The sequence below is a fragment of the Eleutherodactylus coqui genome, chromosome 4 (genome assembly GCF_035609145.1).
Source record: "Eleutherodactylus coqui strain aEleCoq1 chromosome 4, aEleCoq1.hap1, whole genome shotgun sequence".
In the NCBI taxonomy this organism is placed as follows: domain Eukaryota; kingdom Metazoa; phylum Chordata; class Amphibia; order Anura; family Eleutherodactylidae; genus Eleutherodactylus; species Eleutherodactylus coqui.
Window position 1 is genome coordinate 5,289,629 of NC_089840.1, and position 25,534 is coordinate 5,315,162.

The 25,534-nt window shown below is 47.4% G+C and overlaps 1 protein-coding gene across 1 annotated transcript in view; it reads right to left on the minus strand.

The window, feature by feature from the left end:
• Window positions 1-435: 435 nt before the first annotated feature.
• LOC136625048 (Krueppel-like factor 8) overlaps window positions 436-25,534 on the minus strand; it is a 35,731-nt gene continuing 10,632 nt past the window's right edge. Inside the window, exons 2-6 of the mRNA XM_066598980.1 lie at window positions 20,970-21,474; window positions 14,738-14,851; window positions 8,475-8,574; window positions 5,780-5,922; window positions 436-4,244 (exon numbers count right to left, since the gene is read on the minus strand). Of these exons, the coding sequence (XP_066455077.1) occupies window positions 4,063-4,244; window positions 5,780-5,922; window positions 8,475-8,574; window positions 14,738-14,851; window positions 20,970-21,474 (1,044 nt within the window). The 3' untranslated portion in view covers window positions 436-4,062. The remainder of the gene's footprint in view (window positions 4,245-5,779; window positions 5,923-8,474; window positions 8,575-14,737; window positions 14,852-20,969; window positions 21,475-25,534) is intronic.

The following is a 25,534-nucleotide window of genomic DNA, read 5'->3' on the forward strand; positions in this document are numbered from 1 at the left end:
GATCCTCCTTGTTGGCTTCAGCCGCCTTCTAGTTTTTGTCCACCCGGGTATAACTGTATAATATACATTACCCATATATGTACATAGGCACACATACACACTCTGGACCTCATTTATCAACTGAGTCCAATAGGAAAACGGTCCTTGTTGCCCATAGAAACCAATCACAGTGCAGCTTTCACTTTATGTTAGCAGTATAAGAGAAGCTGTGCTGTGATTGGTTGTTACGGGCAATAAAGACCATTTTACTGCTAGTTTTTGATAAATGAGAAATACTAGGTTTATCAATATTTTTTATTCTACAGTGCTGCTAGAAAGTTTATGAACCTTCAGAACTTTCCACATTTCTGCTTATATTTGACCCAAAACTACATTGATTTTTTATGCTTGTCCTAAAAGTAAAGAGAGAGAATTCAAACAAAAGAGACAAAAATATCAGACTTGGTCATTTATTAATTGAGGCTAATGATCCAATCACATCTAAGCGTTTCCGGTAATTGCCGATTAGTCCTGCACATGCCTATTAGCCCATTTCACCGTACTGAATATCTTGAGCATTGTGATGGTTTCCTCCCATGACCGGCAGCTCCAGGTCCTTCCACAACATAACTGGAGGATTAAGGTCAGGACTTTGGCTCGGCCGCTCCAACACCTTACCTGTATTTTCCTTTACAACCATTCTTTTGTAGAAGGACTTGTGTTCTTTGGGTCGTTGTCTGACTTCATGACCCCGGCCGAAGAGTTGTTGATGCGCATCCAGCTGGAAAAGGTCACAAAACAATCTCTAATAAGTTTGGACTCCACCAGACAGAATGTGAAGGAAATGCCAGACCATTCCTCCCCTCCCCTCCCCAGGATCGGTCGGCCAACAAAGATCACGCCAAGAGCGAGGTCACAGAGGAACCCAAGGTAACCAATAAGCAACTTAGAGCTGCTCTCATATATACTAACGCTAAACCTCCTGACATGAAGGGTATTCGCACCTTGCTTCTGCACATATGGTTAGAGGTAAACATTGTGCAGCCATTACCTTCTAATCCCATCCTGCATTCCTGAGGTTTCCACACATTACTATTTACCAAGATGGCCTCCGCATCCCTGCCGACATGCAGCCACATTTACCCCAATCCCCTGCTCTGTCCCCACTAAGCGCTTCCTGCCACTGGTCAGCAATCCGGTCCTGAGAGCAGAATGGAAAGAAAAAGTCACTCCCACTGAGGAAGCCGACCCGGATCACGGGATGTCTCCAGGTCGGATCCAGTGGCAACCTGAAGAGCCGGGAGAAGGGACTGGTTTATAGAGCTGCAGGCAATCCAAAGCAGATCCGCACCGCAGACTTTAATAAGATTTGATTAGGATTAATTTGACAGCAACTTTGTGGAACTGGAATACCAAATGTTATAAGTCCACCAGCCTAAAGAAAAAAACCTTCATGGATACGAATGTGCGGCGCGAACCTAGGAGGACTCTCTGGCCGGACCTTCAGTCCCGTCTACATCGAGCTTTTCAAGCATTGTTTATTATTTACAGTTTTATTTATAACTATCGAATATTTTTGATCCGTTTGTTTGATTCGTTTCAGAAGTTTTAGAGCACCTTTGTTTTTCCAGTCTTTAGGGATATTTACAAATGCACTTTGAACTGAAAGTATACCCTGCTTCCCTGAAAATAAGACATGGCATCATTTTACAGAATTTGAGGATGCAAAATGATTTTTCAGGCTTTTTGAGGATGCTTAAAAAATAAGCCCTACTCCAAAATTAAGCCCTGCTAACAGTTAATTAAAAAAGTCAATTTAAATAGTGTCCAGGCAGCTATACATGTAAAAAAGTTAAACCTTTTTGAACAAAAATTAAGACACTGTCTTATTTTCGGGGAAACACAGTAGAATAACTTTGTTTCAGCAAATTAAATCTGGATATTTGCCCCTTCCCAGTCGCCCCTCTGGCTGATATAACAGCTTAACACAACTGAGGCGTTCTTCCTACAAGTACATTCAGATATTGTTCAGAAAGGTCTTCCCAATATTGTTGCAGAAGTTCCCACAAATGTGCTGCACTTGTCGGCTGCTTTACTTCCACCCATCAGTCCAGTTCATCCGAGCAAGCTCAATGGGGTTTACGTCTGGATACTCTGCAGGCCGTTCCATTCTTTGATGCCCACTAGCTTCTAGGATATAACTGCCTAAGGAGTATGTTTTGGGTCATTGTCTTGCTGTAATATGAACCCCTGACCAACTAGGCGCACACCAGAGGGGATTGCATGGTATATCAAACTGCTATGGTAGCCCTTTTTGTCCGTTGTGCCAGTCACCATCTTTGAATCCAGCAAGAGTCCCAGACATTACACGTCTTCCTCAATGTTTGATTGCTGTCACACACTCAGGAACCATCCTTTCACCTACTCGACAGCGTACAAAAGCCCTGAGTGATACACCATAGATGTCATCTATCCATAAGACTTTCTTACACTCTTCTTCAATAGTCCACTGGAGGCGCTGCTCAGAATCGGCAAGTCTTTTGTATTTTGCACTCTCAGCAGTGGCTTTCTTACGGATATTCCACCTGTCAGACCTGCAGATAGAAGTCTTTTCTTCACAGTTGAAATGGAAGATGCTTATTTTTTTGCTGCATTAAGCTGTGCTTGAAGGTTTTGTGCTCTGAGGCGTCGATCGCGCCAACGGTCGATTCTCTAAAACGTGTCATCTGATTTAGTAGTGGCCTTTGCTGCACCCCACCTCTTCCTGCCAGAGTTTCCAACTGCCTTTTGATGGTATTGCAAACTGTGCCGACTGCCACCTTGGCACTTCTAAGGGTTAGACTTGTCTGTCGTCTTTGGTTAATTGCCTTTTTCTTGCCATTATAATAGCAATGAGCTCCTGAAGAGCAAAACTATCCAAATCCTGCCCAGAGGGTACCGTACTGCAGGCGGGTCCAACACCGGCTGGATAGAATTAGGGGGTTTAAAAGTCATCTATAAACGTTGTGCCAGCTGAAGGAAGAGTTTGCATCCAATTTCAAACCATAAATTGCTTTCTGGGCTGCAGAGCAGCGCTCCTTAATGTCTTCACTGAAAACAGCGCTTTGGTTAAAAATCATAATTTCAGACTTTTATTGTGTTTATTGTTAAAATTTCATACTTTTGTTTTTAACTTACTTTTGAACCAGATCACATTATTTGCACTTAAACTGCGTAAATGTCAAAGATAACTGGAAAAAGTGAGGCGTTCTAAGACTTTTGATCGCCAGCGTAGTTTTAGGTGAAATATCAGCAGAAATCTGAAAACTTCTGAAGGATTCACAAACGTCGAGCACCACTGTATACACAAACCAGTTCAAGGGTACATGCACACTTATTACAGGCCGTTATCACAGTAAAACGGGAAAATATACAAAATAAAGGGAGGACAGGGGAAGGTGAAAAACAAAAAACAGCCTAAAACGGTGAAGACTAATAATTAATGTGTTAAATAAGGGAAGAATCCGGTTTCTGTTTAAAGTGACCCTGAAGCAGTTCCATGTCCGTTCGGGCATCTGCATTACTTATATACTGCAGTTTGTTCATCTACACACAAACATTCCAAACGACGTATAGAAAAACGGTTCTCTACGAGCGGCGCGGCTTCTGCTAATCCGCACATGAAAAGTTCTCCAGCTTCCATTGAGTCCTAACAGATATGCAGCGGCGCAATTCTTCCCGCATCACATGACTTTAGATAGTTTGTATCTACTTCATAAAGTCACACATGTAGGGTTACAGGGAGGTATATCGTCATGATGTCCTCGGAGAGAAGGGGAAACGATGGCGGTGGAGTACAAAAACGTCTCTTCAGTCCTGTGCTTTCTGTGGTGGAGGTGACTGGAGAGGACGGGACGTCTAGCGTACAGATAGCGAGAGAGGAGACGACACGGACAGCGAGACAGACAAGACGAAGGGAGGCGAAAACAAAAGTGTTCGGTAGCAGCTGAAGGGGATGCCGGAGACGTCTGAGCAGGTAATGCAATGAACTTGAATGAGATATCAAAGCTTCCTTCGGTCCCGCCACAAGTCCGTGAAGCTCCGTCACATCATTATGTGCCTCCGACGGTGGAGGGCCAGGTGATCTGAGCGGGAGAAGGTGCGATCACAGTTCGAGCAAACAAAAGGCTTAATGCCCGTATGTTTCCGAAAATGTCGGGTCAACTCGTCTGATCTGGCAAACTTCCACGTACAGCCCTCCCACGTGCACTTATAGGGCTTCTCTCCTAAGGAAACAGGAAATATAGACGTTAGACGTGGCTCGTCAGCAAGAGCGCAATGACAGACGGAGGAAAAAAAACACAGGCCTGATTTATTGGATTAGAAGACATCCGGAAAAAAATATATCACATACTAAATGTCAACTTTCCTGCGCAAGAGGAGGAGTCAATGTCCCTAACTTTGGTGGTCTAATCTAGCATCTCCTGTCTTTGTATTCTAGGTTAGGTGTGTGTGGGGGGTTTAACAGTGAGGGTGGCTCCTCTCCCGTCAGCGTAGGCTCCTCCCCCCGTTCGGGTAGGCTCCTCCCCCGTTCGGGTAGGCTCCTCCCCCCGTTCGGGTAGGCTCCTCCCCCCGTTCGGGTAGGCTCCTCCCCCCGTTCGGGTAGGCTCCTCCCCCCGTTCGGGTAGGTGCGCACATAACAGAATTTTTCTGCATGTAAATTTGCACAAAAGTACTGCAGTATATATTGCACAAGCGATCAGACAATTAATGTCTGGTTTAGACACAACGCTCCTCACTCAGACATCTTTTGAGCGATAACCACTGTGTGCATTTACAAGGCAAGGTGATCGCTCAAGCGGCAGTTTGACTAACAGTTTTGAGCGATCACTTTGCGCTTCAAGTAGGGTATACAGAAGACAGCTGGAGCGCTGTCTTCTGTATGCTCCTACTGCGTTCACGGAGTGCACAGCTATTATACAGCTGAGCGCTCCGAGCGGGGTATGCAGAAGACAAGCGGGGCCGATTGTTTTCTGCATCCAGCTGTTCTCTGTTCGGAGGGCTCAGTTGTTATACAGCTGAGCGCTTCGAGCGGGGTATGCAGAACACAGCTTCAGTATCAGCTGTATCCCGATGTGAACTCCTGATAAGGCTGATCGATCAGCGGCTCGTTAACAAGAGCTGCACAATGTCAGTGCAGTTAGACAACGATTATTGCTCAAAAGGCAGTTTTGAGTGATTTTAGATCGAGTATTGTTGTGTCTAAACCTGAAGTCCCATAGCGGGACTAAAAATACGTATCTACTGAAAGATCACATTGTTGTTTTTTGACATAGTTCGGGATAATCAATGTGTTTTTGGTCACCGTATCTCCAAGAAAAAGCGGAATAAAAAGTTATTACAAATTTGTATCAAATCCAAAATACAAACTTGCGCCGCAAAAAAACAATCCTTCACACAGCTGCATCGATAAAAAGACCCTGAAGAGGACGGCAAACTACAAGCCTTCATACGGCTTCACCAAAGAACAAAAAGGTGTTGTGGCTCTTGGAAGGCGGCGACAGAAAACAATGGAGAGCTGACAAATCCCCGGCCCGGCGAATCCTAACAGTGTTACCAGAGGGGATCTTCATGGGGACAAAAAAATGGCCCTTTTTCTAAGCGAATATTTAAAATCTCGTAACATAAAAATGATACAACTTGTCACACAAAAAACAAGCTGTCATGTGGCTATTATTTTTTAACCCTTTCCAATCCAGCCCTTGTCCGACGTTAATAGCTCCCATGTCGGACACGTCTCACAGTATACAGGACGGCGTACCTGTGTGTATCCTCCGGTGGGCCTTTAGGTGGGAGCTCTTGGTATACACTTTATTGCAGCCTTCAAAGTCACATTGATGAACTCTCATTTTTCTTCGAAATTTCGAACCTGCATCGCTGTGCTGCATGCGAAGGAGGCGGGAACTAGGGGAGAAACAGCAGGCTTAATATAACAAAAATATAAAAAAAACAAAATACAAAATCAGACGTGCTCCAACGAAGAATAAAATGGATTCCCCGATCTTTATTCTTGTATCACTCTGTGAGTTGTGGATGACCATCACTTAGCTGACCTCGCATGCCTTGACTGCTCACTTCAACCCCCATGGCAGCAGTGACTCCACAGCGCCAAACACAAAGGTCGTCAAACGTGAGAGCCAACATGCAAGACATTCAGTGAGGTCATTGACTGGCTGTGATTAGTTACCGTAACCCAACGCCGGCTTTCATTGGCTGATGCCGCGCTGAGTTAGCCAATCAGAGCATTAGCTTTCTGGAGGCGGGGCATTCAAGCCACACATCCAGAATGCAATGCTCTGTTGGCGTGGAGGAGGGAGGGAAGCCTGCAGCAGCACCGCGGGGGGTGAGCATTGTTTTTTTTTTCTACAGCGTATTCTTGGCATATAAGTCGACAGTTGGGGGTCGTCTTATACGCCGGAAACCATGGTAATTAATACAACGGAGGACAATGTACGGCTACAAACGGACCTGGATAAGCCGGGGGATCGGGGAGAAAAATGGCAAATGAAGTTCAATGTTGATAAATGTAAGGTTCTGCACATGGGCAGGAGAAATGGATATCACCAATATACACTAAATGGGGTACTGCTAGGGAAAAGACCTGGGGGTACTAGTGGGCTGTAGACTAAACTGGAGCAACCAATGCCAGTCAGCTGCTACAAAAGCTAGTAAAGTCTTGGGGTGCATTAAAAGAGGTATAGGGGCGAAGGACGAGAACATTATCCTTCCACTATATAAGGCACTTGTCAGGCCTCACATGGAATACTGTGTACAATTCTGGTCACCGGGGCTCAGGAAGGATGTTGCGGCATTGGAGGGGGTTCAAAGAAGGGCAACTAAACTAATACATGGAATGACGGGACTGGAATACCCAGAGAGGCACCAAAACTGGGATTATTCACCCTGGAAAAAAGACGGCTAAGGGGCAACCAAATAACTCTGTATAAATCCATGAGGGGACGATACAAGGATCTCTGCCAGGATCTGTTTATACCCAGGACTGCGACGGTAACGAGAGGACATCCGCTACATCTAGAGGAAAGCAGGTTTCATCACCAACACAGAAGGGGGTTCTTTACTGTAAGAGCAGTGAGACTGTGGAACTCTCTGCCTGAGGACGTGGTGATGGCAGGATCCATAGAGGAGTTTAAGAGGGACGAGATGTCTTTCTGGAGAGGAAGGATATTATAGGATATAGATTTTAGATAATTGTTAATCCGGGTATACAGGCAGGTAGGAACTATTAGGGGTTGATCCAGGGAACAGTCTGATTGCTGTTATGGAGTCCAGAAGGAATTTTTTCCCCCAAATGGGGTAAATTGGCTCCTGCCTCTTAGAGGGGGGGGGGGAATGGGTTGCCTTCCTCTGGATCAACAAGGAGGATAAACAGGCTGAACTGGATGGACATTTGTCTGCCTTCAGCCTAACATACTAAGTTACTATGAATGTGCCCTAACGTGCACAGAGAGCACCACCATATATTCTTCCCGATCCTGGAGGGTTCGGATATATCGAAATGCTGTACCGGCATTACAAACATTAAACCCCTACAGGTCTATGCATTTCAGTGGGGCATCCAGCTCTACCGGCTGGAGTCACAAACCCGGTTCTAACGCTATATCTCTACAGTGAGATAGCCGACTTGAATAGGAAGGCGTGGATGCGCTACACGGGCCCCTGGGATTTTATGCTGTGGCCCCTGTAAGAGAGTAAGTCCCGTAGAGCTGTGGCTATAACTGAAATCATGTTCTGGGGCCCTGGGGACAAGCGCACCATACGGTCATGTAGTGCATCCACGTCTTCCTATACAAGTAGGCTCTTGTTATCTCATACAGGACACCAGCACACAGATACAGCGCTGGGGACAGATACAGCGCTGGGGACGGACTGTTTGCTAAGCCCCGTTTAATAAATCTATGCGATGAGACACAGCAGTTTTAGAAATGAAAGCCACCAATCACAGCGCAGCGTTGGGATTTTATTTAAGATAGTTTTCATAAATGAAATATTTTTTCTGCCAAACGTTCCTGAAGGGGGCGCCCTATTATCTCCCCATGGTGTAAGGCTGAATGCGGATTCGGGATTAGATCAAAAACAAGGAATAGTATTAAGGAAAACTCATAATACTAAATAAAGCTGAAAGTCCGCACCAAAAACCAGTCAGTTCCACATCAAAAACCACGGCAAAATCTGCACCAGATTCAGTGGCGGACCACAGCTGACTGTCAGCTACCGCCAGGTCCTATCAGGAGCAAGTAAAGCGCTATATATCGCTGCCAGCACCAAGAGATGGCGGTGCCCAGTAGCGGCTGTGGCTGCAGCCAGTGATGCGCTCCTGCCAGGTCCAGCGGTAGCTGAAATCAGCGGCAGATCCACAGCTGGATCAGAGTCAGATCCGCCCCACTTCTGCTGCGTGTGAACGCACTCTTAAAGGGGAAGGACGGGGATTTCTTTACCTATGCGTTGTATCCTGGAAGGAGGAGGACGACTCCACCAGACTCTCATCGCTGTCGCTGTTAATCTCCACTGGAGACATCGAATCGGGATCCACTTTTCCTGGAAAGATAAAACCCATCTTAGTTTCCGCTCTCGTCTTATCGGTTCCCGAGCCTCATTAGCGCCAGAGAAACCAGCAGTTTTTCGGGTGTATTTTCATCCCCGACTTTCGAAAGTCATAACGCTGACGGCCCCCCGAGGGCTGGTTGTTGTGGGAAGAGGTGTATTATGTTTCACCGGTACCATTTAAATGCATCACATTGTCTACTGGAAGGCTTACAGGGCAGCGGCACCATCTCTGCACCCACAAAGCCTTCAGTGTAATAGGCGATACAATGGGCACTGACATCCAACCCTTTGCTAACCGTCCAGGCCCAGCATACCGCTACAACCAAGAGTTTTAGTTTTCCGATGCCGCATGCAACTTCTCAGGGACCGGTTTGGCGGGCGTGCCGCACAGTCCGTGGTGGACCGGTTGGATTGCCTAAGGAAGTCTGCGTGCCCCCCCAAACACTGCCCACGCTGTGCTACTGACATGGCAGGCTCTCACATCATCGCGGCGGTCAACATCTCACGCATGCGCCGCGAGCAACGTAACTGGGCATGTGCAGTTCATCAGCATCCCGTTCTGGGCAGAATTATGAAATCAACTCCACATGCGCCGATCATGTGACTCAAATGGGGCGTGGCAGTGTTTGGGGAGTTACACAGGCCTCCTGAGATGGTCCAGTTAGCCCACCCACCACAGATGGCCCAGCATGCCCTCCGCAACGATCACCCATAATTTGCATCTGGCGCAGCATATGGGGTTTAACAGCAGTAAAAATGGTCATAGGTAGTATAATTGTAGTGTAAAGCCAGGCCCCGGTCACATGGAGGTAATGAGGCAGAGGACGGGCTTTATTAGAGTTATTAGGGCAGCGAGCTGTGCTGCCATCAGTGTGCGTCACTTGGTACCCATCTTTACTTGTTTAGAAGTTAAGTATAATATATCAGGGTCAGTTCAGAGATCTCTCCCATCATCTATTATACCCAGGACTGTAAGAAGGGGGCGCTCTAATAACTATGTATAATATATCAGGGGTCAGTACAGAGATCTCTCCCATCATCTATTATACCCAGGACTGTAACAAAGGAGCCCTCTAATAACTATGTATAATATATCAGGGGTCAGTACAGAGATCTCTCCCATCATCTATTATACCCAGGACTGTAACAAGGGGCGCTCTAATAACTACGTATAATATATCAGGGGTTAGTACAGAGATCTCTCCTATCATCTATTATACCCAGAACTGTAACAAAGGGGCGCTCTAATAATTATGTATAGATATATCAGGGGTTAGTACAGTAATCTCTTCTTCATCTATTATACCCAGGACTGTAACAAGGGGGCGCTCTAACAACTATGTATAGATATATCAGTAGTCAGTACAGAGATCTCTCCCATCACCTATTATACCCAGGACTGTAACAAGGGGGCTCTACCAAATATGTATAGATATATTGGGGGTCAGTACAGAGATCTCTCCCATCATCTAATATACCGAGGACTGTAACAAGGGGGCGCTCTAATAACTATATATAGATATATCAGGGGTCAGTACAGAGATCTCTCCCATCCTCTATTATACACAGGACTGTAACAAGGGGGCGCTCTAATAACTATGTATAGATATATCAGGGGTCAGAACAGAGATCTCTCCCATCATCTATTATACCGGGACTGTAACAAGGGGGCGCTCTAATAACTATGTATAGATATATTGGGGTAAGTGCTGAGATTTCTCATCACCTATTATACCCAGGACTGTAACAAGGGGGCGCTCTAATAACTATGTATAGATATATAAGGGGTCAGTACAGGGATCTCCCATCATCTATTATACCCAGGGCTGTAACAAGGGGGTGCTCCAATAACTATGTATAGATATATCAGGGGTCAGTACAGAGATCTCTCCCATCATCTATTATACCCTGGACTGTAACAAGGGGGCGCTCCAATAACTATGTATAATATATCAGGGGTCAGTACAGAGATCTCTCCTATCATCTATTATACCCAGGACTGTAACAAGGAGGCGCTCCAAGAACTATGTACATATATCAGGGGTCAGTACAGGGATTTCTCCATCATCTATTATAGCCAGGACTGTAACAAGGGGGCGCTCTAATAACTATGTATAAATATATTGGGGGTCAGTACAGAGATCTGTCCCATCATCTATTGTACCCAGAACTGTAACAAGGGGGCGCTTTAATAACTATGGATAATATATCAGGTCAGTTCAGAGATCTCTCCCATCATCTATTATACCCAAAACTGTAGCAAGGGGGCGCTCTAATAACTATGTATAGATATATCAGTACTCAGTACAGAGATCTCTCCCATCACCTATTATACCCAGGACTGTAACAAGGGGGCTCTAATAACTATGTATAGATATATCAGGGGGTTAGTACAGAGATCTCTCCCATCATCTATTATAAACATGACTGTAACAAGGGGGCGCTCTAATAACTATGTATAGATATATCAGGGGTCAGTACAGAGATCTCTCCCATCATCTATTATACCCAGGACTGTAACAAGGGGGCGCTCTAATAACTATGTATAATATATCAGGGTCAGAACAGAGATCTCTCCAACATCTATTATACCCAGAACTGTAACAAGGGGGCGCTCAAATAACTATATATAATATATCAGAGGTCAGTACAGAGATCTCTCCAATCATCTGTTATACCCAAGACTGTAACAAGGGGGCGCTCTAATAACTATGTATAGATATATTGGGGTATGTACAGAGATCTCCCATCACATATTATACCCAGGACTGTAACAAGGGGGCGCTCTAATAACTGTGTATAATATATCAGGGGTCAGTACAGAGATCTCTCCCATCATCTATTATACCCAGGACTGTAACAAGGGGGCGCTATAATAACTATGTATAGATATATAATTGGTCAGTACAGGGATCTGCCATCATCTATTATACCCAGGATTGTAACAAGGGGGCGCTCTAATAACTGTGTATAATATATCAGGGCACAGTACAGAGATCTCTCCAATCACCTATTATACCCAGGACTGTAACAAGGGGGCGCTCTAATAACTATGTATAGTGTATAAGGAGACAATACAGAGATCTCTCCCATCCTCTATTATACCCAGGACTGTAACAAGGAGGCGCTCCAATAACTATGTATAATATATCAAAAGTCAGTACAGAGATCTCTCCCATCATCTATTATACCCAGGACTGTAACAAGGAGGCGCTCCAAGAACTTTGTACATATATATGGGGTCAGTACAGAGATGTCTCCCATCATCTATTATACCCAGGAATGTAAGAAGGGGGTACTCTAATAACTATGTATAATATATCAGAGGTCCGGACAGAGATCTCTCCCATCATCTATTATACCCAGGACTGTAACAAGGGGGCGCACTAATACCTATGTATAGATATATCAGGGGACAATACAGAGACCTCTGCCATCATCTATTTTACCCAGGACTGTAACAAGGGGGCGCTCTAATAACTGTGTATAATATATCACGGGTCAGTACAGAGATCTCTCCCATCATCTATTATATCCAGGACTGTAACAAGGGGGCGCTCTAATAACTATGTATAATATATCAGGGATCAGTACAGAGATCTCTCCCATCATCTATTATACCCAGGACTGTAACAAGGGGAGGGGGGGCTCTAATAACTATGTATAGATATATCAGGGGTCAGTACAGAGATCTCTTCCATCATCTATTATACCCAGGACTGTAACAAGGGGGCTCTCTAATAACTATGTATGGATATATCAGGGGTCAGTACAGAGATCTCTCCCATCATCTATTATACCCAGGACTGTAACAAGGGGCGCTCTAATAACTATGTATAATATATCAGGGTCAGAACAGAGATCTCTCCCATCATCTATTATACCCAGGACTGTAACAAAGGGGCGCCCTAATAACTATGTATAGATATATCAGGGTCAGTACAGAGATCTCTCCCATCATCTATTGTACCCAGGACTGTAACAAAGGGCCGCTCTAATAACTATGTACATATATATGGGGTCAGTACAGAGATCTCTCCCATCCTCTATTATACCCAGGACTGTAACAAGGGGGTGCACTAATAACTATGTATAGATATATCAGGGGTCAGTGCAGAGATCTCTCCCATCATCTGTTATACCCAGGAATGTAACAAGGGGGCGCTCTAATACCTATGTATAGATATATCAGGGGACAATACAGAGATCTCGGCCATCATCTATTTTACCCAGGACTGTAACAAGGGGGCGCTCTAATAACTTTGTATAATATATCAGGGGTCAGTACAGAGATCTCTCCCATCATCTATTATACCCAGGACTGTAACAAGGGGGCGCACTAATACCTATGTATAGATATATCAGGGGACAATACAGAGACCTCTGCCATCATCTATTTTACCCAGGACTGTAACAAGGGGGCGCTCTAATAACTGTGTATAATATATCACGGGTCAGTACAGAGATCTCTCCCATCATCTATTATATCCAGGACTGTAACAAGGGGGCGCTCAAATAACTATATATAATATATCAGAGGTCAGTACAGAGATCTCTCCAATCATCTGTTATACCCAAGACTGTAACAAGGGGGCGCTCTAATAACTATGTATAGATATATTGGGGTATGTACAGAGATCTCCCATCACATATTATACCCAGGATTGTAACAAGGGGGCGCTCTAATAACTGTGTATAATATATCAGGGGTCAGTACAGAGATCTCTCCCATCATCTATTATACCCAGGGCTGTAACAAGGGGGTGCTCTAATAACTATGTATAGATATATCAGGGATCAGTACAGAGATCTCTCCCATCACCTATTATACCCAGGACTGTAACAAGGGGGCGCTATAATAACTATGTATAGATATATAATTGGTCAGTACAGGGATCTGCCATCATCTATTATACCCAGGATTGTAACAAGGGGGCGCTCTAATAACTGTGTATAATATATCAGGGCACAGTACAGAGATCTCTCCAATCACCTATTATACCCAGGACTGTAACAAGGGGGCGCTCTAATAACTATGTATAGTGTATAAGGAGACAATACAGAGATCTCTCCCATCCTCTATTATACCCAGGACTGTAACAAAGGGCCGCTCTAATAACTATGTACATATATATGGGGTCAGTACAGAGATCTCTCCCATCCTCTATTATACCCAGGACTGTAACAAGGGGGTGCACTAATAACTATGTATAGATATATCAGGGGTCAGTGCAGAGATCTCTCCCATCATCTATTATACCCAGGACTGTAACAAGGGGGCGCACTAATACCTATGTATAGATATATCAGGGGACAATACAGAGACCTCTGCCATCATCTATTTTACCCAGGACTGTAACAAGGGGGCGCTCTAATAACTGTGTATAATATATCACGGGTCAGTACAGAGATCTCTCCCATCATCTATTATATCCAGGACTGTAACAAGGGGGCGCTCTAATAACTATGTATAATATATCAGGGATCAGTACAGAGATCTGTCCCATCATCTATTACACCCAGGACTGTAACAAGGGGGCGCTCTAATAACTATGTATAGATATATCAGGGGTCAGTACAGAGATCTCTTCCATCATCTATTATACCCAGGACTGTAACAAGGGGGCCCCGGGCCCATAAGAGTTTCCAAAATATGAATTGTCAAGAAGATGGTTCTCTGTGACCTGAATCCCCCGAATTTACTGATCACATGACCAATGGGTCTGAAAGTTGAGTTTTTTTAAATATACATTCTAGTAAAACAACAAATGTGCAAAGCTTTGCAAAAATCGTAGATGGTCGGGGGGGGGGGGTCACTCCTTGGCGATGTTTTCTGGAAACGCCCTCTAGGGAACTATCTGCTGGGTGAACAATGGCTTCCCTATTTCCGACCAAGGCTGGGGTCCCATCTATGTTCCCGTTCCGTCATAGGAGCAGATCAAGTCCCATCCATCCCATGACGAACATGAGCATCGCACCGACTGCAACGAGGACCACCCAGCTTCCGTCCCCAGCATTTCCTGGAAGCATGCCGCGCGATCCCATCCACATTCTGTGCCGGAGGCTTTGAACGGAGTCGGCAATGCAAATGTGAAGACGGCCGTAACTGACAACAAGCAGAGACCGCTTACTATCAGTTTACTGAAAGACGTACCTAAATCCTGCGATAAAGCGTCATGTCCGAGATCACACGGCGACTGGTCCGGCCTTAAATCGGAGTCTTCTACTTCAGACACTGCGGACCGTATCGTTAAACCATGGCTGCCTCCTAGGAATAAACAGCACAGCAATCAGTCTACTTTAAAGGGGCAGTAACGTTCAGATGGCTTCCGCCCCTCTACCGGCTTGTGTCAGTACTTTCTGTAATATACTTGTATTGAAAAGGTCGTTGCTTTACTGCTGTAAATCAGGTCTGAAGTGGCCGCCACTAGGGGGCTCCAGCAATCCACATCCTGTCATTAGGTACAGAGCTTCCATCTTCCCAGGAGCGGAGCCTGCACCATCTGCAGCAGGGTCCGCTGGGACTTCAGCCTCCCACTGCAACAAACGGCATCGGTAAGAACATCGATGCCCGCTGTGAACCGCTTACATGATGTGATCAATGTTCAATGTGGCATGTAAAGGTTCACAGAGAGAGGGCGCTGCTTCTGTGAGGTCAGCGGCCCTCTGCCACATCATTGTGGAGGGCCAATGGGTCGCCATGGCAACCAGATACAAGTCAAATGGTATCCAGGTCTGCCATAGTTTAGAGATAATGCATTGCAATATAGAGGTACTGCAGTGTATTTTCAGTATGATCATAGAATCAGAGGTTTGAGCCCCCTATAAGGACGTAAAAAGACAAAAAACTGATTTTTGCGCACTTTCCTCTTGTTTAAAAAAAAATTCAGAAAATTAAAAAACAGAACAGCCCATACAGGAAACGGAATGACAAGCCCAATAAAAGGGGTACAAATAATAGTCGGTACCAAGAACGCTACAACCCATCGCACAAACATGTGCGCACAGAGCGCCGGCCATGGACAAATAAACTGATGGGACTTGGAGAGCGGCAATGAAAAAAAAAATATTATATATATTACATTTATTTACAAAAAGGGGGTTTTAGTGTGGAAAAGTAGAAAAACCTAAAAAAAAAATATATATATATAATTTTGGTCCGCAGAATGTATGCTGCATGATTAATGAAGACCCGACCTGCGGGGTCCCTGCGGGGTCCGAGGACCGGAGGGGGAGACACGGATCTGAACCATGTTGGAATTGAGGTTTTTTTCTCCGCCATCCCGTCATAGAATACATGATAGGTACCCGGAGTACAGCACCAATAAACAAGCCCCCCTACGGCCGCGGGCACAGAGAAAAAAAAGTGAAAATCTCCCAAAAATCATCATGCCCTCAAAAATATTTAACCCCTTAATGACCCTGGCTATATTGGACCTAGAACCTGCTGCTTGCAGAGTAACCAGTAGAACTAAACTTGTTCCCGTCTTCACCAGCAGGAGGCGCCCCCATATTATCAGATTCCTAAAATACACACATAAGGAACTGATATAACTGACTCACAGGTGGACTTTATTTTCATCTGCAGACATGCGGTGTCATTTAGGGTTGGCACACATCGGGCGTAATGCCCTCCCTGTGGCACTGACCGTGGCAGCGGAGGTTCCTCTGGTCTCCGCTGTTGCAGGAAGCATCAGGCCGTCATCCCATAGCCGTGTACCCTCTGCCGCTGGCATGGAGGACCTGTGCCAGGCTTCTGATACAGCGCCCTATAAAAGGCACACGCATGGGAATAAGACCCCTTAACGATCGCCTTAAGAAGGTGTGGGGGCGGTCCTTAAGGGGTAGGTTCACATAATTGTTTGCTCATAGAAAGGGATGAATATCCACAACAGAGCGAGTTCTGCAGCAAAATCCATCAAACATCTGCAGATTATAGCAGGGCCCGTGCGCCCCGTGTACCCGCACCCACAAAGTGCCCGCTTACTAGGCACATACAATAAAGCTAACCCCCCACTGGGGGCACGATCTAATGACTTTACATGGCCTCCATGTGTTGGAAGAATCCACCGGCGTGACGTCTGTTCTGCATGCGGAGCATTTCTGGCCATCAGAGGCTCAGAATATAGAATTCCAATTACAGGGGTAATGCCAAACTGCTGGGACTCATAGGGTCATACAGCCCATTACAGCATAGAGCCGCTACAACAGAGGACTAGAGCCTCCATGCCCGCCCGTATCACATCTTGTATCCAAGCTAGAGGCGGTACAACAGGGCACTAGAGCCTCCATGCCCGCCCGTATCACATCTTGTATCCAAGCTAGAGGCGGTACAACAGAGGACTAGAGCCTCCATGTCCGCCCGTATCACATCTTGTATCCAAGCTAGAGGCGGTACAACAGAGGACTAGAGCCTCCATGTCCGCCCGTATCACATCTTGTATCCAAGCTAGAGGCAGTACAGCAGGGTACTAGAGCCTCCATGCCTGCTTGTATCACATCTTGTATCCAAGCTAGAGGCAGTACAACAGGGCACTAGAGCCTCCATGCTCTCCGTATCACATCTTGTATCCAAGCTAGAGGCGGTACAACAGAGGACTAGAGCCTCCATGCCCCCCATATCACATCTTGTATCCAAGCTAGAGGCGGTACAACAGGGTATTAGAGCCTCTATGCCTACCGTATCACATCTTGTATCCAAGCTAGAGGCGGTACAACAGGGTACTAGAGCCTCCATGCCTGCCTGTATCACATCTTGTATCCAAGCTAGAGGTGGTACAACAGGGTACTAGAGCCTCCTTTTAAGGGGTCAGTTCTCCACAAGAAATGATGCTTTTGCTCTGATATGTATCACACAGAGAAGGTTTCTGACAACTTCTAGGGGAGCGATGTTACTGACAATGAAGGTTTATATATATACTTCTAGAGTACCAATTTGTTTCGACTGAGTGTACAAGTCGGCTGCTGTTCCATTGGTTCGCCATTTCTCTCGGACACTCCCGGCCTCTTCCTCAGATGGTCATGTGATCTCAGATCTACTTGGGGTTGTGTGTTCAGTTTCTAGTCAGTTTCTCAGTCTTTGGTTTCTACCCACTAGCGTTTTATTTATGCTGTGATATCGCTGCGTTTCTCCCCGTGATTGTCAATGGGACTTGCTAATGTTAAACCCACATCGCAGGTCGGCGCTTTGTGATTCTTGTCCAATGTGTTTTTAACATTAGAAAGTCCTATTGACAATCGTGTTAAATAAACGCAGTGATATCGCAGCGTTAAAAAAATGCAAGTGTCCCCGGGGCCCGAGGGGCTGACTGCCCTCTACTATAAAAAGTTTGCAGAATCCCTTTCCGCCCCCCTAGTCCGCCTGTACAACAACGTCCTATCGGGAAAACACCCAAAGAGTTCTTAGACGCTCACATAGTAGTAATTCCTAAACCCAATAAAGATCACAGCACCCCGAAGAACTACCGCCCCATCCCTCTCCTAAGCCTTGTCTATAACATACTCACTAGCATCCTTGCCACCCGGTTAATACATTCCTGCCCACGATGATCCACAAGGACCAAGTTGGTTTTATAGCTGCACGTCAAGCCCCCGATAATGTCAAGAAAATTTTTTGAACCTCGTCCACATTTCACAATCCCAAAAGTCCCCACTGCTCCTCCTGGCACTCGACATAGAAAAGGCATTCGATAGCTTGTCATGGGAATATCTGCGGTCTTAGATAGGATGGGTATGAGAGGCCCACGTGTGGCGGCCTTCAGATCCCTGTACTCCCGTCCGTCTGCGAGACTGAAGCTCCCCGGTTCAGAGAACGACTCGATTCCAATCCAGTGACGGACAAGACAAGGCTGCCCACTAACCCCGGCCCTCGCGATGGAACCTTTGGCCTGCCCAATTAGACAAAATCCGAACATATTGAGCCTTAGATGTGGGGAAAGGGAATCTAAACTGAGCCTCTTTGCAGATGATATTTTACCATCTCTTACTAGACCCCTCACCTCCTTACCCAACCTGATTAGATCTCTTGACTCCTTTGAGGAGGTGTCAGGCTTAATGGTCAATATGGACAAGACTGAGGCTCTCAATATTAATATCTCCAACCAGATGAAAAAGCTGATTGACCTCAATTTTGGGTTCCCCACTCCCTCTCACTTTCTTACATACTAACCCCCGATCTAGCCTCGTTATACAGGTGGAACTATCCCCCATTATTTAAATCCGTTAAGGCAGATCTGAGGAGATGGGACCGGCCCACCCTGTCCTGGATCGGACGCATAAATGCTATCAAAATGACAATACTACCATATGACTCCCTATTAACATTCTGGCGGCAGATTTGAAAGAGATCCAAAAGGTGGTCTCCCAATTTATCCGGAGGGGAAAGAGACCAAGAATCAGGCAAACCGTTACGCACTACCACAGACGGGTGGGCGGACTATCTGTACCCAACTTTCAAAAATATTTTACGGCGGCTCAACTATCTCAGATCCCCCCGATATTCGCAGGGTCGGGAGCACCAATCTGGGCAGAACTAGAGGCCTCTATGATAGCCCCAGTGGACCTCCATACAGTCTTTTGGGATAGGGGCTTCAGGGGCCCGACCTTACGACTTACTGTCCCCATAGACAACTCATCTTTTTGACATCTGGAGAAAAACTAGATTCAAATATTCCTTGATGACAGATTTCCCGCCCCTTTTACCCGCTATCTCCAACCAGGATTTCCCTTTGAGTACCCAACAGGGGGCTTTCCGGTGATGGAGAAACAAGGGTATAACACATCTACACCGAGTCCTACAGTTCCAAACGCTCCTTAGCATTCCCCAGATCATTGAGAAGTATGACATTCCCAACAATCGATGGCTCGAACTTCACCAGATCCACAGTTTTGTTAGAGCATTGCTGCCTAGGTCGACCTCTATACCCAATAACACCACATTCAAAAGGATATGCCTATGGACCCCCCTTCAACCGGGGACCATCTCCTGTCTATATGCATCTATGGACCAACCACCTCTCGACGGAAAACTTCCGTATATGATTAGATGGGAAAGAGACCTTAATATTTCTCTCTCTTTGCCACGTTGGCATCATTGTGGCACATTTGCATCTAAGGGCAGCCACCAGGTGACGTTGGCGGAGAACTCAACTAAGATTCTTCACAGATCCTACTTGGTCCCCGAAATAATCATCAAATACGATCAGACCCGCTCATCGTCTTGCTTTTGAGGCTGTGCGGAACTAGGCTCTACTGGGCACACCTGGTGGACCTGTCCGAGGGTGACATCCCTATGGAGACAGGTTGCTGGCCTAGTATCATCAGTGATCGGTAAGCCCTTTGACCGATCCCCAGTGACATCTTTGCTGGCGGATAAACAACTAGGCTTTAACAATCAACAGCATAAACTGGCTCAAAACATCTGTACGGCAACCAGAGTATATATAGCCTCACAATGGTTATCGCCCGTATTGCAGATAGCCCCGGTCAAGGCTAGAATCTCGCTGATGATGGCATACAACAAGCCTTCAGCTATCAGAGAAGACAGGATGGAGCTGTTCTTGAAAACATGGCAGCCGTGGTCCGACTACTTAGGAGTTCCAGGTCTCACAGAGGCCCTCCAGCGATGAGTTGGGGAGGGGAGAGAGATATAAAGTAGCCCTACGGAAAGCATGGATAGCAGCAGAACTAACCCCAAAAATACATCACACGGTCTGCGGAAGGTGTTGCCTGGATACTTGACTGAGCTCACTTTTGTAATGTTCTGCGAGGGGTAGATCTATAGTTACCATATTGTACTAATTTGAGAAAATTTAATAAAACTATTTGAAACTAAAGAAAACGCAGGTGTGTGGGCGCCCCTTGTGATAAATGCATGATTTAGGTTTTTGGGGTTGCAGCTAAGGGAGGGGTCACTATTACTACTGTGGGTGCAATCACTATTAGGACCCCTGAGGGGGGCACAATTACTGGTTGGGTCCACTAGAATAATTGGGTGGAAAATATAATTTGATAAGCCACACCCATAACCACGCCCCCTTCTCATTGACCATTATTTTTTTTGTGACAAAGGTGACAATCCTATGAATATGTGAGGAGGATACTTCGCTGATCTCCACTTTAGTTTCCATCAGTCAGTCTTTTACAAAGGCAGAAGAGTTTCGCCCTTGGGCGGGATGGAAACTAAGTGAGGCCCAGACCCAAGTGGGCTCCGTCTCCCATATTCTTCCGTACGGCCCGGTTGAGATTTTCTGCCGTAAAATAGGATGAAACCAGTGACAAAATCAAGTGTGAACGCAGCCAACGGTGAAGCCGAAACACAGGAAAAACAGTGCGAACAAGCCTACTGGCAAACCGTCATCATTACACGCGGCCAAGCATGTACTCACCTATTTTCCCATCAGCCCCTATTAGCGGGACAGTGATGGCAGCAGTAACCCCGTCTGTGGGCAGCGTCGCGTACACAACAGGCAGCGACTGCACTACGACAGGAATGGTTTGCAAGCCGCCCATTTTACTGGGTAAGTTGACTGACGGGATGGTATGAATGACATGAAGGATCTGCTGCCCGCCGCTGCCTTGTGTCGATGCCAAGATGGAGCCAGGGGAAAGTACAGCAGGAACGGCTGAGCCGAGGCCGGACAGCGAGACCACAGAAGACGCAGAAAGGAAGGTACTGGGTGACGTGGAGGCGATCGTAGGACTCTGAGATCTGCGAAGAGAGGCTTTAGGCTTATGTAGCGAGAGGTCCACGGGCTCGGCCTGCGGCACGCTGCAGTCGCTGTCCAGCAGTTGCTCGGGTGGCTCCATCTTGATGTCACTTAGAAGAATAGGAGCCGAGATCTCAGGACCGATTTTGCATTGCGATGACATCAGTGGAGAGGAACTGCAGCCCTGAAGACAGAGATTGGGAAGAGAACCAATTACTACAAGTCAGTGTGAATATACAGCAGTCTAAGAACACGAGACCCAACCAAGAGATTGACAGCGTTGTGCACACTAGTGACTGTCAGACCCCGGGGCAGCTCAGCCGCGGCACAGCGCACCGGGCGAGGGGGCGCAGGGAGTAGAACCCATTATATACAATGCTGGAGTTACAGGAACATCACCGGGCGAGGGGGCGCAGGGAGTACCACCCATTATATACAATGCTGGAGTTACAGGAACATTGTTCCTCTCGTAGATACACAGACTCACAGAAGTTGCAGGCGCTATATTATATCTCGCCCACCACTATCCATAGGACCACAAAAACACAACCTGTTACATGCAGATGCGATTTTTATGTAATGTCATTATACATTTTTGCTATGGAAATAAATGCGTGTGAAAATCCCATAAACCGCAAAACACATCTCACATAAAACCATTAGACATCACTGTTGTCCATATTTATACTAGGTGGGCGTCCTGAGCCCGGTGACCTTGTGTGTCCTCACACATCCACTGGTCCCAACACCTTCTAACATTCTGGTCAGACGCTCCTCTCTACTGGTGGTCTGTAGGGGGCGTCCTGAGCCCGGTTACCTTGCGTGCCCCCATCCACTGGTCCCAACATCTCCTAACAGTCTGGTCAGATGTTCCTCTCTACTGGTGGTCTGTAGGGGGCGTCCTGAGCCCGGTGACCTTGTGTGCCCTTATCCACTGGTCCCAACACCCCCTAACAGTCTGGTCAGACGCTCCTCTCTACTGGTGGTCTGTAGGGGGCGTCCTGAGCCCGGTCACCTTGTGTGCCCCCATCCACCGGTCCCAACACCCCCCCCCCCCCAACAGTCTAGTCAGATGCTCCTGTCTACTAGTGGTTTGTAGGGGGCGTCCTGAGCCCGGTCACCCTGTATGCCCCCATCCACTGGTCCCAACACCCCCTAACAGTCTGGTCAGATGCTCCTCTCTACTGGTGGTCTGTAGGGGGCGTCCTGAGCCCAGTCACCTTGTATGCCCTCACACATCCACTGGTCCCAACACCTTCTAACATTCTGGTCAGACGCTCCTCTCTACTGGTGGTCTGTAGGGGGCGTCCTGAGCCCGGTCACCTTGTGTGCCCCCATCCACCGGTCCCAACACCCCCCCCCTAACAGTCTAGTCAGATGCTCCTGTCTACTAGTGGTCTGTAGGGGGTGTCCTGAGCCCGGTCACCTTGTATGCCCTCACACATCCACTGGTCCCAACATCCCCTAACAATCTGGTCAGATGCTCCTCTCTACTGGTGGTCTGTAGGGGGCGTCCTGAGCCCGGTCACCTTGTGTGCCCTCACACATCCACTGGTCCCAACACCTAATAGTCTGGTCTGATGCTCCTCTCTACTGGTGGTCTGTAGGCGGCGTCGTGAGCCCGGTCACCTTGTATGCCCTCACACATCCACTGGTCCCAACACCTAATAGTCTGGTCTGATGCTCCTCTCTACTGGTGGTCTGTAGGGGGCGTCCTGAGCCCGATCACCTTGTGCACCCTCAGACATCCACTGGTCCTAACACTTTCTAACAGTCTGGTCAGACGCTCCTGTCTACTGGTGGTCTGTAGAGGGCGTCCTGAGCCAAGTCAACTTGTGTGTCCTCATCTACTGGTCCCAACACCTCCTAACAGTCTCGTCAGAACGGCCGGTGGGGGACAATTCATGGATACGACCATCCAGCTTCTCACATCCCAATAATGCTCCCCCCACTGGTAACCAGGTGAAATCTCTTCTCTGCGTCGTAGAGGCGTCTAGTGGCCAACAAGCTCTACAAGTGGAAAAAGAGGTCACCACACACAAGGAGCCTCCGAGAGCCTCTTATAGGACAAGGGGGAACCACTTTTAAGGCCTCCGGTGACCGTCCATCTAATCACCACAACTCCCATCATCTACAGAGATGGAACTGCAGGATGAGTTCTGCAGCAGCACGACAGCTTCCTCTGGGGGGGGGGGGGGGGGGGTGTTGTTTTGACACAGTGTATCTATATCCGAGTATATATGCATCAGAGTCCGGGTTTTGCCCAGGTAAGTGCAGCCTACAAGTATCGGGGGCTCAGCTGGCGCCCCTCATGTGCACATTATATACAAGATATCCCCATTTATAAGCGGCTGAAGACAAGTAACAAGAAACACATTTTGCTTGGAAACAAGAATGCAGATTAGAAGTGGCTGTTTATTCTGGTCGGTGACTCTTCAGGGATCTGGGGAGAGCGGCGCACCCTGGGCGAGGCCCGCTACACGGACGGGGAACGCCTGCTGCTCACACACCCTGCTTCACCCTTCCAAACCCCCTTCCTTCTAGCATGGGGGAGGGGAGGCGAGTCTGCGGATTGCTACACATATACATTATATACAGGTCGGCCTGCAGCTTTGTGTCTCCACCAGCCCGGTTCTCTCCATTCACCTACATGATTGTATAGGATACACTGCTGTTCACTTAGCCGCCACATCTTAACCCCTTAGTGACCACAAGACGCCTTGTTACGGACCTCACTAAGCTGCTCTCACACATTTTACCTCGATTTCGCGCGGCGTTTTCTGAACGTTACCCATCACTGTGATGGGTGATGAGCTGCATTAAGAAGCACTGAAACGCGTGAAAAGAGAGCGGAAAGTGCTAGAAAATCATGGCGTCAGAAAACGCCGCTTTCAAGCGATAGTCTATGAGGCCCCAATGAAATCCATGTCAGCGCTGTCCCGCGGGTAGCACGGCGTTTGGGACGCTGCGCTGATTGCAGTAAAAAGCGTCCTGTGTGACACAGTCCTGCAGTCATCTTTTTGGTGGTTCGGCTGACTACTGACAGCGGGGCTCCTGCTCTAACCGCCAGGAACGCAGATACCTCAGATCCGCGCAGTTTTAGGTCTCATGTCCATGGAAACTGAAGGGTTAAATTAGAGGGCTTACTGACAGCCAACAGTAGATGAAGGCCGTTCAGAGCAGAAGTTAACAAGCTACGGCACATTCACCGGTCGGCCGGCCCCAGGGTCCATCACAGCCCATCCGGTCATCATCGCTCCGGAACCAGAAGGCTGCTGCAGAGGTCACTTGCCCCTCAGTGGGCAGCGGACCGTTCCACCAACGGCCTCGGGGGCGTCGGGCCATTCATGGCAGAACCAATCGCTGAATGGACGGCCTGTGACTTATACAGCAGCTCTCTGGCTCCGGAGCGACTGCCGTGCACCATGTAGACATCCAACCAACGAGTGAGCCCAAGTCTGGTATTTTATGCCCTCCAGCACCGGGTTCATGCTGCCTGTGGGGGCATCGCCATGCTGGCCTTGCCCATCGTCAAGAGAGACAGTTCTCTCGGCGTTAGTGTACCGGGACAAGGCCGACACAGCGCCGTCCCATGATTCCAAGCATGCTTATTCTGAAAGAACACTGCATGTAAGGACAAGACATACCTGCCAGCAATGTACCTACCACCCATCTCAGGGTCACTCCACCCGCGGTTTGAGCAAAATGGGCCTGGTGACAAGTTTCCTTTAAACCCTTTCGCTGCCAGGGTTTTGGGACATTTTGCACTATTCCCCCCCCCCCCCCCCCCATTTTTCAATATGGTGTTGGGTCACCTTTGACCTCAGTGACTGCAGTCCCCCTCCACGGCCGCTTCCCATCAGATCCCTAGAGATGTGTGTAGGGATTTGCCTCCATTCCTGGAGAAGCTTCAGATAGTGATGGGGGATGATGGGTATGTTGGGCGCACGGATACAGCGTTCTAGTTCATCCCACTCGATGGAATTGAGATAAGGACTTTGGGCGGTCAATGGGGTCTGCAGACGTTCTGCCCCTCCCCCCACACACTGCGTGCCGTATGACATGGCGCTCGTCATGTTGGTGGAGACACGGAGCTGTACCCGAGTATTACCACAGGGGAGGTGATGCCACATTGTCCGGGATGTCTCTGTACCCATTGGTTTTAAGGGGGGACCTCACTATAACCAATGGTTAGAACCTCCTCCAACAGAACAGAACCTTCTCCAACCTCACTGTTGGGACGA